General features: G+C 39.9%; 1 protein-coding gene across 1 annotated transcript; it reads right to left on the bottom strand.

Annotated features, from left to right (window-relative positions):
* Window positions 1-69: 69 nt before the first annotated feature.
* Window positions 70-14,504, bottom strand: jak3 (Janus kinase 3 (a protein tyrosine kinase, leukocyte)). The gene is made up of 24 exons (XM_035177147.2): window positions 14,389-14,504; window positions 12,833-13,039; window positions 11,737-11,854; window positions 11,437-11,554; window positions 10,990-11,135; window positions 10,535-10,823; window positions 10,122-10,244; window positions 9,871-10,028; window positions 9,672-9,783; window positions 9,213-9,393; window positions 6,852-6,976; window positions 6,555-6,686; window positions 6,368-6,455; window positions 5,702-5,826; window positions 5,450-5,579; window positions 5,073-5,224; window positions 4,646-4,796; window positions 4,040-4,164; window positions 3,725-3,914; window positions 2,756-2,880; window positions 1,789-1,961; window positions 1,214-1,331; window positions 1,010-1,123; window positions 70-578 (listed from the first exon to the last, which is right to left on the bottom strand). Exons 2-24 carry the CDS (start codon window positions 13,029-13,031, stop codon window positions 459-461), a joined length of 3,312 nt encoding a protein of 1,103 aa, XP_035033038.1. The 5' UTR covers window positions 13,032-13,039; window positions 14,389-14,504; the 3' UTR covers window positions 70-458.
* Between the last annotated feature and the right edge of the window lie 1,215 nt (window positions 14,505-15,719).

The following is a 15,719-nucleotide window of genomic DNA, read 5'->3' as shown; positions in this document are numbered from 1 at the left end:
TAGTGGTCAAATTTTCTGGAGTTGAAAAAGATTTTTATAGGAAAAAGGACCTAGAGAAACAAAACAATCTTTTGATAAAAGGATATTTTTATAAACTCAATTGTTGGAAATTATGATGAAATGTAGCATAATGAGTTGTAACTTTTACTTTGATGATGTGTCGGTCAAGAGGCAGAGGAGTGACTGGTCAAACCTTTTGTCTTGCTCAGCATCTCAACAACAGACCATAACAAACAACCCCTCCAAAACAACAATACAATAAAAACAAACAAGCAATAAAAATGTTAATGTCTCTGTACCTACTATGCAACAGTTTGGAATTCATGATGCTATTTCCTCAGCAGCTTGTTTCTTATCGGACCAGGAAATGTTGCATTAAAAAATGAATTTCCACAACAGTGAAGGACACTTTGTCATTTCATACTGAGCACTGCTGTGAGGTGCGAAGCAGCTCCTTCTCAGCCTTTAGGGTTCTCTCTGTCATCCTGCATGATCGTTTCAATCTGGTTTCCCAGGCTGTAGAAACATGGCCGCTCGTCGAAGTTGTACGCCCAGCACTCCTTCATCAAACGGTACACCTGGTGGTACAACGAGAAGAATATGAAATGTGATTTTGCTGAGCGTGAAAGATGGGACAACAGTGTTAAAGATTATCCGTTTAAAAAAAAAAAAACGTTTAGGAAAACTAATATTTTTGGCATGTGTCACATGTGGTCCTTATTTAAGATTAAGAAATCCTTTATCAGTCCCGGTGTTAGGGATTATTTTTCTTCTTACCTTTGAATGCCACCACCATGCTTGCTTTTGTCTGTTGCCTGCTTGCTCAACTGTCTGCCTATAAGCTTGGTACTCATCATTTGTTCTGTTAAAGTAACTTCACCAGCCTGTCTGTGCTTGGATCTTCCCTGCCTGTGCTGCTATCACCAGTCATGACAATGAGGGTCTTCAAAAATAAAAATAAAAGACTATTGCATTTCACCTAATAAACCATACAGCAGAGTCAACGTACCTTGGGTGGGCAGTGTGGAGGAGCCGGTAACCTCCAGTCAGTCTTTAGAATATTCTCCACATGCATTGAAATGGATTGACCTTGCACGTTGTGTCCAATCTCCTGCATGTACAGCTGAAATAGTAGCACAGATTTTTAAATAGGTAAAGATAGTAAGGAGTAGGGGTTTGACTAAACTGTTGAAATATCGCCCATGTGTCTTACTCTTTTTGGGCTGCAGTTCATGTTGCAGTTGGAGAAAAGCTCGTGAAGAACGACTCCAAAACTCCAGACGTCTGATTTGTGTGAGAATTTGGACTCGTTGATGGACTCTGGAGAGTACCTGCATTAGATGAGCAGTGTTAGACCATTCAAGTTTCCTGAACCCAATGTAATCTTCAATTTAAAGATATGAAAGCTAACCTACAGAATGATCTTAAAGGCCTGATCCGGTTTTAAATGTAATAACTTTCATTTGTCTTTTAAAAAAATTTCAAAAAACTATGTTTTCTGTTTTTCGATTCCTTATATTGATGCTCTCTCACATCTGTCTGTTAAATATGAAAAAAAAAAAGCATTCCGTTAGCTTAGCGTAGCATAAAGACTGGAAACTACCAGCCAAGTTGTCTCGTCTCCACTTCAAACACACAGCAGGCTTCCTCAAACCTTTCCACTGAGCTGCTGATAGATATTTCACAGCAGGTGTAAAAAAAAAAAAACCTGCATAATTTGATAGATTTCTGCTTTATTACTTCTGATTAAAAAGCATAGATTCCAAACATGATTTAAAAGAAATCTACCAGAAGATGGGGCTCTCGCCAAGCTGTTTGACACGATAGTACTCCTTGTCAACAGGAATAATCTTGGTCAGCCCAAAATCAGCGATTTTCACCAGCATCTCACTGGCCACGAGGATGTTTCTGGCTGCAAGGTCTCTGTGAACGAAACGCAGAGTCTGCAGGTACTCCATCCCCTGGGGAAATAATGAAACGGAAGAAAATGAAACAAACATCTCTTTTTGTCCACGTCATTGTTTAATCCGTGAACGTGAATTTGATCTTTGAAACCACAAGTAAGATAGAGGCTAAGATGAGTCTTAGTTTTGCATTAAACAATAAAACATTTGCAGCATGCTTTAATTTTATGTTCTTTCACTGTTGCTTTGAAAGTTTTAACTGTAATACTAATGCATGAGGGGGGTTTCAGATTCCTCTCAAGAGTCACATAATGCAGGGATTCGGAAAGCAGTTTTTCCTTTTCTGCAGAATTCCTCCTGCATTTCTCCAGAATAAACAATTATTAGTCCAGCAGGTTTACATCTCTGAAAGAATTTCTGTCAATCTTCTTGGTGGAATGACCTTTAGATTTTTTTGGAGCATTCCTGTGGAATATTTTTGTACTGGACAAATGCAAAATCAATGCAACATTACAAAACAAAGCAACCAAACATTGCAAAATTAGTAAATGTATAGGAAAAGAATCCAAGTCACTGTAAGTTGACGACTAGTTACCAGGTTAGAGATTTTTTTTTTCAAATAATAAAATCCCATTTGGCTCGAACCAAGCTTTTGAACTTGATTGACAACCATTTACAGAACGCTACCATCTTGCACCGATGACGTTATTTGGAGCAGGAGTCTATGATGGGTTTATGATATATACTGCAGCCAGCCACCAGGGGGTGATCAAGACACTGGCTTCACCTTTGGGGAGCTGTCAATCTTAATATACAGATTAGTGTCTGATCTACAGGTAGCTGACTCTTACCTTACATATCTGCGAAGCAAAGAGCAGCATCCGCCTAGTGTTGACTTTATGTTGGTTATTCTCCATGTAGCCAATAAGGCTACCGTACGGCAGGTACTCCATCACCAAGCTCATACTGAGGCGACCTGTGAACATGCAAACATTAAAGTCATTACGCACAAGATCTGACAAGGCTGTCCCATCAGTTTGAGCTAAATCTTCCACTGTAAATCCTAAGAGTTTCTGGTCTTGATCCAAACAAGCACTTTGAAGTCACATCAACATTACAGCTTTCATATGCTGCCATAGGAGGGAAAACATGGGAATCATTTGAAATTTGTCATAATAAATCTCCATCACAGACTGTATTTAAAGATGGACGACATGACAGCTACCCAAAAGTATACTGCAGTACAAGTCATTAATCCATGTCTCCTCCATGTTTGAGGAGGGGACATGGACCAAATAGAAAATAGAAATATTTTCTTCAAGATGGTTTCTCTCACTTAAGGTAGTTCTTATCATACTGGTGTTTGTTCAAGTTTTTAGTTTACTAGCACATTTTGTATTAGATCGTTAATTTGAGGTAAAATATCGTGATTTACAGCTCAAACTGACTGGTGATTGGTCGAGTCGTGTATCGACAGGATCTTGATAAAGTGGCTCCATCCTCTAATCACTACTGTGTAGACTCTGGTTCTGAATATGCAAGATGGCTACGCTCATATCCAGGATACTTTAGTTTCATTTCTGGATAGTGAGAGTCTATGGTCTCCACCATGGTTCTGCAAAGCTGCTGAATATAGTAACTCCAAATCATAACTACACCTCACCTCAAACAGATAGGTGGTCATAAAAGATAAGTGGAATTGTTGAAATGGACTGAGATTTCACAGTATGCATATTCTCAGCAGCGAACGGCTCAAAGCTGTTGATCTAGTTTGCTCGTTTTGAAAAGGGTTGTGTGTTTATGTTGCGTGTTTTCATTACCCATACTGTAGCAGACTCCTCTGTATTTGACGATGTAGTCGCAGTGCAACACGCTGAGGGTTTTGATTTCCTTCTGGAAGTCCTCCTGAGTCGACTGCTGGTTGGGCTGCAGCTTTTTCACAGCGACCAGCTCGCCCGTGTTGTCACCCAGCGGGTCGTAACGACAGAGTTCAACACTGCCGAAGTTTCCCTGGAAAAGTTTTGAGTCACGCATTTGTTTGTCATACCCAGAAATTAAGTATGAACCATATGATCTTAGTATGTAACATTGCATAGAGATATGGTCCTGTGGCTGCTCTGGTGTCTCATACTTACTTTTCCCAGAGGGGTGATGTAGCGTAGGTGTCTTTCCTCAAACAGTGTCTGGTCATGTTGAGTGCTGAGGGCTCTCCACACTGGGCTCTGTGTGACAGGCTCAGTGGCGCGCAAAATCACATAATCTGCCAGGAAACAAGAAGAACTAGTCAGTGGTCACTGGGGATGTGGGGGGCAGCAATCACCTGTTTCACAGGTAATAATTAATGTATCTTAATTAATAAATTAGACATATTTACGGGACTGATATCCATGAGTGTGTGCAATTTGGTGTTTCCACATTATTCGTATTTGTTTACTGTGCACTTATTAGTGGGTGCCTGCTGCTCATCATTGATGCTGATTATCGCCGGGGATCCCTTGATTGTTTGGCCTTGGCGCAGATAATAATAATAATAAACTTTATTAATATTGCTTTCAAAACAGTTATAAGGTGCTTTACAAGTTAAAATGAAAAAGAAGGAGGCAAACCCCCCAAACTGTTGACAACTGTGCCTGCCAACTTTTAAATTTTATTTTTCCTCCTGTTGGATCAGTAGCAACACTGATGAACGGATTCAACGGATCAAATGTGAATTTGAGGTAGGTATGTATGCACATCATTACCTGAAGTGATCAGACTGTTGAGTTGACGGATAATACTGCGACAGGAAGGTCTGAAGTCCGCCTGGTACGACATGCACTGACTGATCAGATCCGCCAGCTCCGTCCACTGGGAAGGTGGCAGCTGCTGGAACCCGTCATAAAACTGACGCTTCTACAGAAAACACAGCGGTCACATACATTAATGACTGGAATAGGTATATTCTCTTCTCTTTATTCTTATTTGCTTTAATGTAATTGTTGTATTTGGTTCATTATTATTATTATTTTGTTTGCTATTTGACCTGTTTGTCAGGTGAATGCTCTTCCTGCCCCCAGTCGAAACAAGTGAGCACAAGCAGGTTATTGGATGTGCAGCACATCCAACATGCTACCAGATCAGCATTCAATGTGCATTTTGTTCGACTCATCAGGAGAGAAGTGGACGTACCTGTTCCAGGTCCCAGCCTCGCAGGGGAGCGGTCCCATTGTTGAAGATTTCCCACACAGTGGCACCAAAGCTCCACTTATCACACTCCTGTGTCAGGTTGTCTGGGCTCTCCAGCACCTCAGGGGCCACCCATGGGATCCTGTCCAGGATAACTGAACACACAGAAATGCATTAATGCAAAGGCACTGATTATCATAGTATGAAAAGAGTAAAGAATACTTATTCATGCTTATTTATATAGTTACGTTTTTGTCATGGATAAATCTTCTATATGGATAATTAATGTTAGACAACAACATCACCACTTTATCCCTGTATTACATTTTAAACTTCTCTGGGCATGTTAACGTTGGGATTATAGAACTGTTTTGTTTTACCATCTTTGCCCAGCATGATGCCCGGGTCGCTCAGCTTGATGAAAGGGGAGGAGCCCTGTGACGGGTCGCCCTCTCTGGCCAGCAGCAGGTTTTTAGCACATATGTTTCCATGAACAATGTTTTTCTCTTCCTGTGGGAAACTTACATGTTACTGTCTGCTCATTGTGATTGATTGATAGATAGATAGATAGATAGATGCTGTGGATCGTGATGCAGTCATTACTTGTGTGACCACATCAGAAAGTCTCTCACCAGAAAGTTGAGGGCAGATGCGAGCTGTTTGGCTACGTCGAGTTTCCAGCTCACTGACACAGATCTCCCTCTCTTCAAGTAAAGGTCAAGGGCCCCGTGCTTGACAAACTCCTGCACCATGATGTCTGCGAGGCACAATGAGGTTTGTTTCAACAGCTGTTCTTCAAAAGCAAGCATGGACTCAGAAGTACTCACCCACATCGCAAGGACTGAGCTGGGGTCAATTGAGGTAACATTGTTTTTTTTTGTTAAATATGAATTCATGTTTTCATTCAGTATCTCTTTCTAAATTATGACATTTCAGCCTATTTTAATAGCATCAAATAACTAATGACACTTACATCACTAATAACACATACACCAGTGTGATAAGAATGACCTAAAATGACAGAAACCATCTTTGAGAAAAATGTATTTGATGTTTACTTTGACTTTCTATTTTGGTCCATGTCCCATCCAAGGACACGGAGATTGATGAAGATTGACGATCTATGCTGCAGCCAGCCACCAGGTGGCGATCAAGGCACTTTGGCTTCACTTTACGGGAACAGTCATGTCGACCATCTTTATATACAGGTCACAGCACACTAACGCATATAGGCAAACAATCTGCAAATGAAGTGATAGTCATACATAAGAGGAACGTGCAGTTTGGATAAAACATACTTTTTACTCCATGAACACTGATGCCATAAACGTGGAGGATGTGTTTGTGTGAAATCTGACTCATCAAGCTGGCAGCTTCAAAGAATGACTGAGAGAAAGAAAGGACAAGAACACATCTGGTTAATCAATAAGAATAACTGACAAAACTATTCATATTTTCTGTGTGTTTAAATCTTAGAAGACAAACCTCCCAGCAATTCTTGTCAGCGCCATCAAGCTCTTTCAGTAGGACTTCTGTCACGTGTTTCTCCCCCTCGTGAATGTCAGTTTTGTGGCCTTTAAAAATCCGCGTGAAGGATCCCTGTCCAAGGCTTGCCTCCTTATAAGAAAACACAAAACAAAATTACGTTCCCTCCATCGTAAAGAACTACCTACCTTTCATTTTAATAATACTGCATTCGTCATAGGAGCAGTTTTAGCACAATCACAGTATTCGTAACAATCATAATGGGAGATACAGTTGAAGTCGTGTCTACACACTCACGCATTTCAGGTCTTCGTATTTGATTATGTGGAACTGGATGTGATTGAGTTTGTTCCTCTCAGGTGACGGGGAGCCTTGAGTTTCCACAGAGTTGCTGCTGCGTATGATGATGAGATTTGTGCGCTCTGTGGAAACAGCAACGTACATTTATACTGCCAGTTAGTCGACACAAGATGAAAACATGAAGGAACATAGTCCAGTCCAAGCAGGAGGTTGAGGTGTTGGGTGTTGGGTGGTTTAAGCAGTGTTTCACCGCATGAAAGTACAGGTGTGAAGGCCCCAGAGACACATTGAGGATGGATTTTGGTCCAATCAGTCAAACCACCACAAGGTCCGAATGTAATCAGGATAAAGATAATATTATGCAAGTGAGATGCATTTGAACACCTAAATCAGTTAGTAGATTAAAATTTACGTATATCGTAGTTATAGTTTTCATGCTGTTCAGTGTTGGGACCGGGTATTTGTGAACTACAGTTCGGCCTACATGTGTAGTCAAAGCTTGACCACATGTTCTTAGTTCTGGAGACAAACCAGATCCTCCATAACTCAGTCTCCCAGGGTGCTTCAATGTCACACAGAGGTGTGAAAACTGACCAGGGACGCAAGTTTCAACCACAATTGGTCACTCTGGGCCCCATCACCCATGAGGTCACCAGGCCAATATAAGCTCAGTTCTCCCTTCCTTCACGCTCTTTCTACTGAACTCTCCGAGAGGAGAAGTGTGGCTGTCCAGCTCACTTTCTCACTCTTTCGACTCGACTCTTTCTGCTCAACTTCCATGGAGGAGAGGTGCAGCTCTGCAGCTCACCTCACCAGGGAAACCTCCTCCCAATCCAAGCTCTACCAACCTTCAAGCAGGCCTGACTGGAGCAGACTGCTAAAACCTTCCAAAAGGCAGCGACGCGAGAGCCTGCCTAAGAACTTCAGCAAACAGCTGCATCGCACAACTGAACCACAAAAACAGGAGCCACAAACCAGCAAGACGACTTCACTGGACTTGCACATCACTGCACATCAACGTTTTTTTCCTTTTCATGGACGGGTAATACAACTGGGCTTAATAATTATACTAGGCTAAGCAAAGACAGTTTATTCGATTCTGTGTGATGTTTATAAGTTTGATTTGTGTTGCTTTGATATTTTGGTTATAAGTTATTTGAAAGTTAATGTTAGTTATGTTATGCTCTTCACAGTCTTTCTCTGCATGCAACTAGCTACTTTCTCTAACTTGGCACCAACACACACACACACGCATATCTCCCCACACGTCTCTCTGACCCCCGCCACATGTCGTAAACATACCAGGGGGGATGGTTTATTGCCCTCATAGTGGCCTGCCGCCATTTTGAAAGCACACTCACTCACACAGACACACACACGCATACTCACATACACATATTTATATAGTAAGTACACCTTTAGTAATTTGTGTTTTTATACTTTATTATCTTCATAATAAATATTTTTCTTTCACAAATGTTGTTTTCATTAATGTTGCATAAGTGTGAATTTAATATTTTAAATATTAATATTCAATATTTGTTCTGCGAACCAAATTTGTTGAATGCCCAAAGGCACACCATTTAATGGTGTCACGTTTAATGTATTATTGCACAACATCAGATTAAAAGTTGCTTAAACATGTAGACTTTAGTTTGTTTTTTCATCTCTCTGCTTAGCTGACTAACTGTTACATGACTTAAAATTAAGATGAACAGAGCGATCACACCCCTGCATGAGACGGTTATAAGACGATTGCATCAGAATGCTGTTTTTTCCTACTAATATTCTCAAAACATGAATATAAGAGGTGGCTATAACCTGATGTGTACATGCACAGCAAAAAAAAATTGTTATTCTTCAACAGTTTGAATGTGATTCTGGAGTGCATGTTAATACAGGTAGATTTGACTTTTGCCCGCTTTGCCTGTTTAAATTGAGCAAATAATCAAGCACGTGCTGTATGCTCACAGTGGATAAGACAAACGCAGCATGCACTAGGTGTTACTACGACAAAGCACCTCATAAATCTTTGAAGACAGTTTCAACCAGCACATTGTGGCAATAGCAAAAAAATGAGAAAACAAAGGACAACACCAATTAATAGAGTTATGTATCCACTTTGTTTTAGAATATCGGACAAGATGTTGAATATCCCTTGTTTGGTTAAAGGTCTTCTGCCCAATTTAAGCTACCAACTACCAGTAGATGTTAACAGGTGTTAGTGGCCACCAGCGGATGTTAGGGACATAGCTTCAGTTGTGCACCATAGCGTCATCAAGTGTTTTGTTCTCTAAATGTATTGTAGTATATGTTCAGTAATATCCTGGTGCTCATGGGTTAATTTGGGAATCAAACCTTTGGGTCTGGGTGGACAGCAGTGGCCCAACTTGACAGGAACTTCAGCCAGCAGCAGCTTGGTGTGTTGGTAATGACTGGTGATCTCTCTCAAGCTGGCAAAGGATTTCTGGACACCAGGAAGACTGAAGTGCACATTCTTAATGATGAGACAGTCTTTATAGTCGAGTCCAAGTGGGGTCTGTAGAAATATACACTGCATGAACAATGTGACATAGAGAGATGGATTTACTTTTGCAAACATCTAAGTTTCACTATTTTTAAGCCCCAACCCCTCAACCTTTACTGGGTGAAGATGTTACCATTTATTTCGATTGTGACATGAGCACATCATCTGCATAGAGATAAACTCGCAGACAGAGGCTTATAGTTTAAAGACTAAACTCTTCAGAGCAGTTTAGTAATCAGTCTTAATCTATGTCTATATGTCAGTTATGTGGCCTCAACCGGAACCTTTACCTGAACACACACAGTGAGGAAGAAGCTGTCATAGTTCTTCGGACTCTGCCGGACCAGGAATTTACCTCCTTTAAATCCAGATTTCTTCAATTTGTTGACTGCGAACTCAGATCTGATCAAACAAGATATAAAATAAACATCTAAAAACAGATGCTGGTGAATGTTTCCATTGGGTTCAGACTTTCTCACAATGACTCACGTGATTGGGCCGTGGCAATGGTTTTTCACACCCTCCAGAATACTCGGGGGAGCAATGTCCTGGCAGAAGTAGTGGCTAGAGTCCGTGGTCAGTCTGAAGTAGCCATCGACAAGTGACACAAACGAAAGTGCTTCTCTTAGACCCTGGAACTTGACTTCCTGTGGTGGGAATGCATATTTTGCAACAAATAAATATATTATGAAAACATTAACATTGACAATTAACAGGGAAATGAAGAATGTGGCGTTTACCAAGTGTCTATCATCTTTGCGGGTTATTGTCACCATCCTACTGTCTTGGGGAAGCTGCTCCTGACACACCCTCTTTATACTGATGTCAATGATTTCTTGGAAATCACAGAAGGTCTGCCACTCCTAAAAAAGAAGATATACGCCAGGTTTATAACTAAGTTTCGACCTTAGTATGTAAATTGCCTTGAAATAATGTACTTTATGATTAGGCGCTATACAAATTACATTTTATTGAATTGAATACTGATTATTTATTCAAATCTCTTGACATTTTAAGTCAAGTTAAGTTATCACACATGTGAGGCCAAAAGAGCTTTACAAGACAACCTGACCTAGATCTAAATAATCCAGATTAAACTGCAGAGAGTAGCATAACCAACCAATATGTGTCATCTGATTGATCTTGTTCTTACCAGGGAACTTCCACTGGTTTGAATTCCACTTTCCCCAGTCACCCGCACCAGACTGAAAGGTGACTTTTCCTGGGAGGCAGCAGGACCCACTTTGAAGGTTTCGCTCCCCAGAGAGGGCTCGATGCAAGCCAGTTCAATCAGGTACTTGACTTTCAAGCTGCACGCATCCACAGAGCAGTTTCCAAGCTTCTTTAAGAAACGCTTGAGGGTGTTTCGGATTCGATAACGATCCAGGCGGTTTCGTCTCTGGATGTCATGGCGATGTGACTTTGGTAGGCAGGATTTGTAGCTGAAAAGTTAGAGTAGAGGATGTGGCGACGTGGTTGCAAACTCAAAAGGACAACTCCTTTCAAAAACTGCTGAAATATGAATATCTTGTATGTATGAATGGAAAATCCCACAAGGATTCAGCTCAGGTGTTGGCCAAAAATGAAATGTTATGCAAATATAGATACCTGACTGTTTTGCAGAGCTCTCTAACAGTCTGGTGTCGCTCTTTAACCATTCTCCATAGGTCCAGTACTGCAAGGCCGAGACATTTCTCCTGAGTGCTCAGAGGAGGAGAAACCCCTGCCTCACTAGCAATAAAGTCACTTCGCAACTGGGAGACAAAAGAAATGAGTGACACTGTATTTAATGCATGCAATTGTTTCTGGCTGCAAACCTTGCAACAATCTGCAATATTCACCATTTGCATTTTTACAACAGTAAAAGTTGGCACAACCAAAAAAATATATATATTGATAACATTCACAGAATAAAATATTTTTTTATAAATATATATATATTTGATTCAAGTGTATCATGCAATATTCAAATAAAATAGAATATAAAACCAGCATTTTGTCTCTGAGTGAATGAATGAAATTGATTTTTGATCAATTACACATTTTCTGCTTTACCTGAGCGAAGAGATAGTCAATGACACTGCAGTCGAGCACCGGAGTGTTGCTGTCTCTGCTCAGACCGTAGCGGTACGATGTTCTTGGTCCTTTACCAAACCAGTTTCCAAAGAAAAATCTGCAAACCAAAAAGAAATCCATCACTCATCATCTTATGCAGACAACCATAACGCTAAGAATTCACAAAGTCCCTGTTTTAAACTTTGAATCATTTGATTCCATGAAATACGTTGACGTTAACGTGTAGTTTTCTGAAGTAAATGAGTGACTGTATGATTCCTCAGGGAGTTTTCGTCCTACCTGACTCTGAAGTGGACCTGTAGCTTTTCATCTGTGTTGAACATGTGCGATGGAGGATACCAAAATGAGAAGTCGGACGACGCCAACCCAAAAAGACCCAGGTACACTGGTAGGATTCCTGGAGAAGGACATTAAAATCAGCGTCTCATCTCTGGCCTAGTGTGGGTAATGGGCTCTGTTGAAGAATTTTTGACCATCCTCACACATTACATCTGCACAATGCCATTATTAGATTACATTTCATTGAGCTGACGCTTTTATCCAAAGTGACTTACAATAAATTATGAGAATAGAGCCGGTCTAACTCCACACACACTCACTACTCTCCAAGCAATACTCAACGTCAGGTCATAGATAAAGGACCAACCAACAGTGCTTTGTGGTGTCTACGCTCATGGACTTTCATATCTAACTCAGATGCCCCACACAGAGAGGCATCCACTTCAGTTCTTTTGAATATTTCCCCAGTGGCAAGAAGTGAGGACACAACTTGATTTAGGAATGCATACTTTAGGCTTTACTAGCCAATAGGATGCCAACACCTACATGTAACATAGAGAGTGACAGCAATTCTAGACATTCGTGAATGTGCTGTTGGAATGGGTGACGCAAGTAGAGGAAGATATATGCGGAGGCTGTGGGAGACATCTTCAGACTTGGGGGTGACAGTTGCTCATGTTACTCTGTTAGTGTTTGTACATTGTTCCACCTTCTGGTCTCCTTGATGCATCAAGTCTACATTAAAATCTTCTGCATAAGACATCAGCTGCTGCCTGAGTTCTCCTTTCACCAGCTTCCGGAAAAATTCCATCACAAATTGGCGTCACGAACAGGTTCTCAACACAGCAAAGAAATGGTAAGTTGCAAATTGAAAGTTAGTAAATGAACAAAACAATCTAAGGCCAGTATGTGTGCGCAGTCGCCTGTTGTTTTTTCTTTTTTCTTCATACCCAGCGAGAGTCAAATCCAAATTGATCAATCTGAATCAAAACTGAATGAGCAGAAATGAAAGGAATGTACAAAGAGAATAGACGTAGAAATCACAGTTTATCTTGCACACGGTCAAAGTCATGATTCTCCATTATGATCACCTTACCACATTTCTTTCCTGCTTGGATGCAGACATGTTCAGCAGAGATTTGGCCACAGGAAATGTGTATTGTTGTTGCGTCCTTTGTTGCAGGGAAGAAGTAGAGGTTCACGTGTAAACTGGGCCCAGTGCTCGTACTGGACTTGTGGCTGCCTCCGCGGTCACTGTTCACCAGAGGAGCTGACTCCTCCTCACTGAGATCCATGGTTACTCCTGATGACGACAGCAACACATGCAACAACAAGAGGAAGTATTATTAATCTTTATTTAAATAGCAGCTTTCAAACAAATCAAAGGCAACGGAAAATGCGTTTTAGGTGTTCGACAAAACATAGAATGTTAAAGATGGATACAAATTTAAACATAAACATTCAACAATAGAAAAAACAACAATAAAAAATGGTTAAGATAATAGAATATATATAATCAACAATACACTTTTAGTAAAGCTAAATTTAATAAGATAAATAATAATGATACAACATAAGAACATAAGTGAGTTTGTCAGCTCCTCTCAGATCATCTCGTACGCTGCTCCAGTGACACTACAGGAACTAAACAGTGTAAAATGAAAATTCATTTTTAAGATTATCTTGACAAATATAATGTCATTTCTCTTGATCCATTGCTTTATGTTAATTACTCTTAATACAGATACATTTATTTCTCATTTTAAACCAAATTAACAACAGCAAATGCATTAACATAAATACTCACAGACGTTTTATATAAAATATATTTATAATATATAAAAACGTATGTCATCAGTATATTTGGAAATATGCTGTTATAAGAAGATAAATGTATTTTATCTATAGGCACCACATTGAACATTTGTTTGATGTACTTTTATTTAGTTAAGTGGTTTATTATAAAATACATTGTCTTTAGACCAATAAAATGAAATGTAAAACTGTAATTAGATATAAATGCATAATAAGCTAGTTATAAGGTCATAACAACTCTAGAGCATGACAAGCATTGTCTTTTGGTTTTTTTGTGACAAGTTAAATTGTATGTATACATGATGAAGTATAACTTATTTCAGCAAAGTTTGTATTGAGTAGAACTCCCACTGTGACACTAAATGATGCTTGGGAAATGCCAAATGAAGATTTGTGGGGATTTCCATGATGTGTCACAGAACTGCTCACCATGTTCTGCTGTAGCTACACCAGGCAGAGGAACACGTAAGCTATACGTAATGATACACAATCCACATTTCAATATTTGATTTTAGAATTCTTTGCCTTGTTTGCTTTGATAACACTGACGATCTGTTTATTTTCACTAAGAAAATGATCATATATATAAACAAAACTCAGTTAAGGATATAATCTATCACTAGGTTTAACTAACCCTTTATGAAACAATCGTTTGATCATAGTTTTAAAAACACATCCTGTCACTCAAACATGGAAGCGACAAATTCACCACATTGCATTGTGGCTCTTGTCAATATAAAATCAAACACCGACATATCTCAGCAGTTAATGTATAAAAAGTTTTTAAACAATATATCAATATCAAGGGTAATTGATTTCAATAAGTTGTACAGTTACCTTTACATCTGAACAGTGAAAGTCCTCTCGATCATTTGTTCCTGTAAACCAGGCATTTCTTTTACTTCTGCGTTTGCGCTGTGTGTGTGTGTGTGTGTGTGTGTGTGTGTCTGTTGACAGGAAGTTCAATTTCCTGATTTAGACAAGCAGATGTAACAACATCATCAGTTTACTGTCGTCGCTGTTCAACTGTTTTCATCCCACAGACTGAACTGATGCACAGTTACAGAACAAACACCTGAAAAATTAAGTGTTAAACAAAATACTTCACTCTTCTGAAATTATTGTTTTCCAACTGTCAGGGTTTTAATTGTCTTCTACACATTTTCCCTTATTTTCATTTTAAAATGAACTTTACAAAATGCTACACATCAGCTACTCGAAATTATAACTGGACCTATTAAACATTTAACTGGAAATGTGTTTTGTAGTCTTTGTGTAATTCTGCTTACTAACAAACTAACGAACCAACATAACTTCCTTGGCAGAAGTTATTATGATTTTGTGAATTAAATGTAATCATCAATTCACATTAAATTGATAGATTGTTGGTAAAGTGAAAGCGAATGCTGACAGGAAAAGAGAAGCAGCTGACAACTGTGGTTTCCCTGTTCAGCGCTCAGGTTTTTATCAGTTTCCTCTTGTAGCTCTAAGAAAACCACTCGGTTTGAACTGCAGAAACTGCACCACTGTATGTGTTCTTCTAATTACTGATACTCTGCTTTTATCAATCTTGCACATTTTTGTCCCACAATCTAGTCCTTTACGTTGATTCTTACCATGTTTTAGTTTTTCTATATAATGTTAAAGGAGCATGCTGACATTTTTTTTGCACATATATTTAAGTGAGCCACCGTCAGTGACTGTAAAAGGTTCGAGTTGAGGTTTAATTCTTTTATTCATGTTGTTTTATTTATTTCTTTATTTTTAAAGCACCCTACATGGTGGGAGTTTGTGTCACAACCTAGTCTACCATGCCTTGATTTGATCCTGTCTCTGTTCTGTCATTCCAGATCCAGTCACATCCAGATAACCTCATTCCTTTCACCTGAGTCTCCCCACCCACACACTCACCTGCTCAACTCACCCTAGCCCTGCTGTGCCAGCGGTTCTGGTGGCCTTCCATGGAAGAAGACTCAGGGGAGTTCATTGCAGCCTGTCGCACCGGCGCCCAGCAGAAGAACGCCTTAGGTCTCCTTCTCGCTTCCCTGTGCCTCGTCGTACCTGGTCGCACATCTCCCTGGATTTCATCACTGGACTTCCCCCCCTCTGTTGGTAACCCAGTCGTCCTCGCTGTTGTAGAACGCTTTTCCAAGACTGCCCAATTCATC

The sequence above is a fragment of the Hippoglossus stenolepis genome, chromosome 14 (assembly GCF_022539355.2).
Source record: "Hippoglossus stenolepis isolate QCI-W04-F060 chromosome 14, HSTE1.2, whole genome shotgun sequence".
Classification (NCBI taxonomy): domain Eukaryota; kingdom Metazoa; phylum Chordata; class Actinopteri; order Pleuronectiformes; family Pleuronectidae; genus Hippoglossus; species Hippoglossus stenolepis.
Note: the sequence above shows the minus strand (reverse complement) of the source record. Positions and strands in the feature narration are given on the sequence as shown.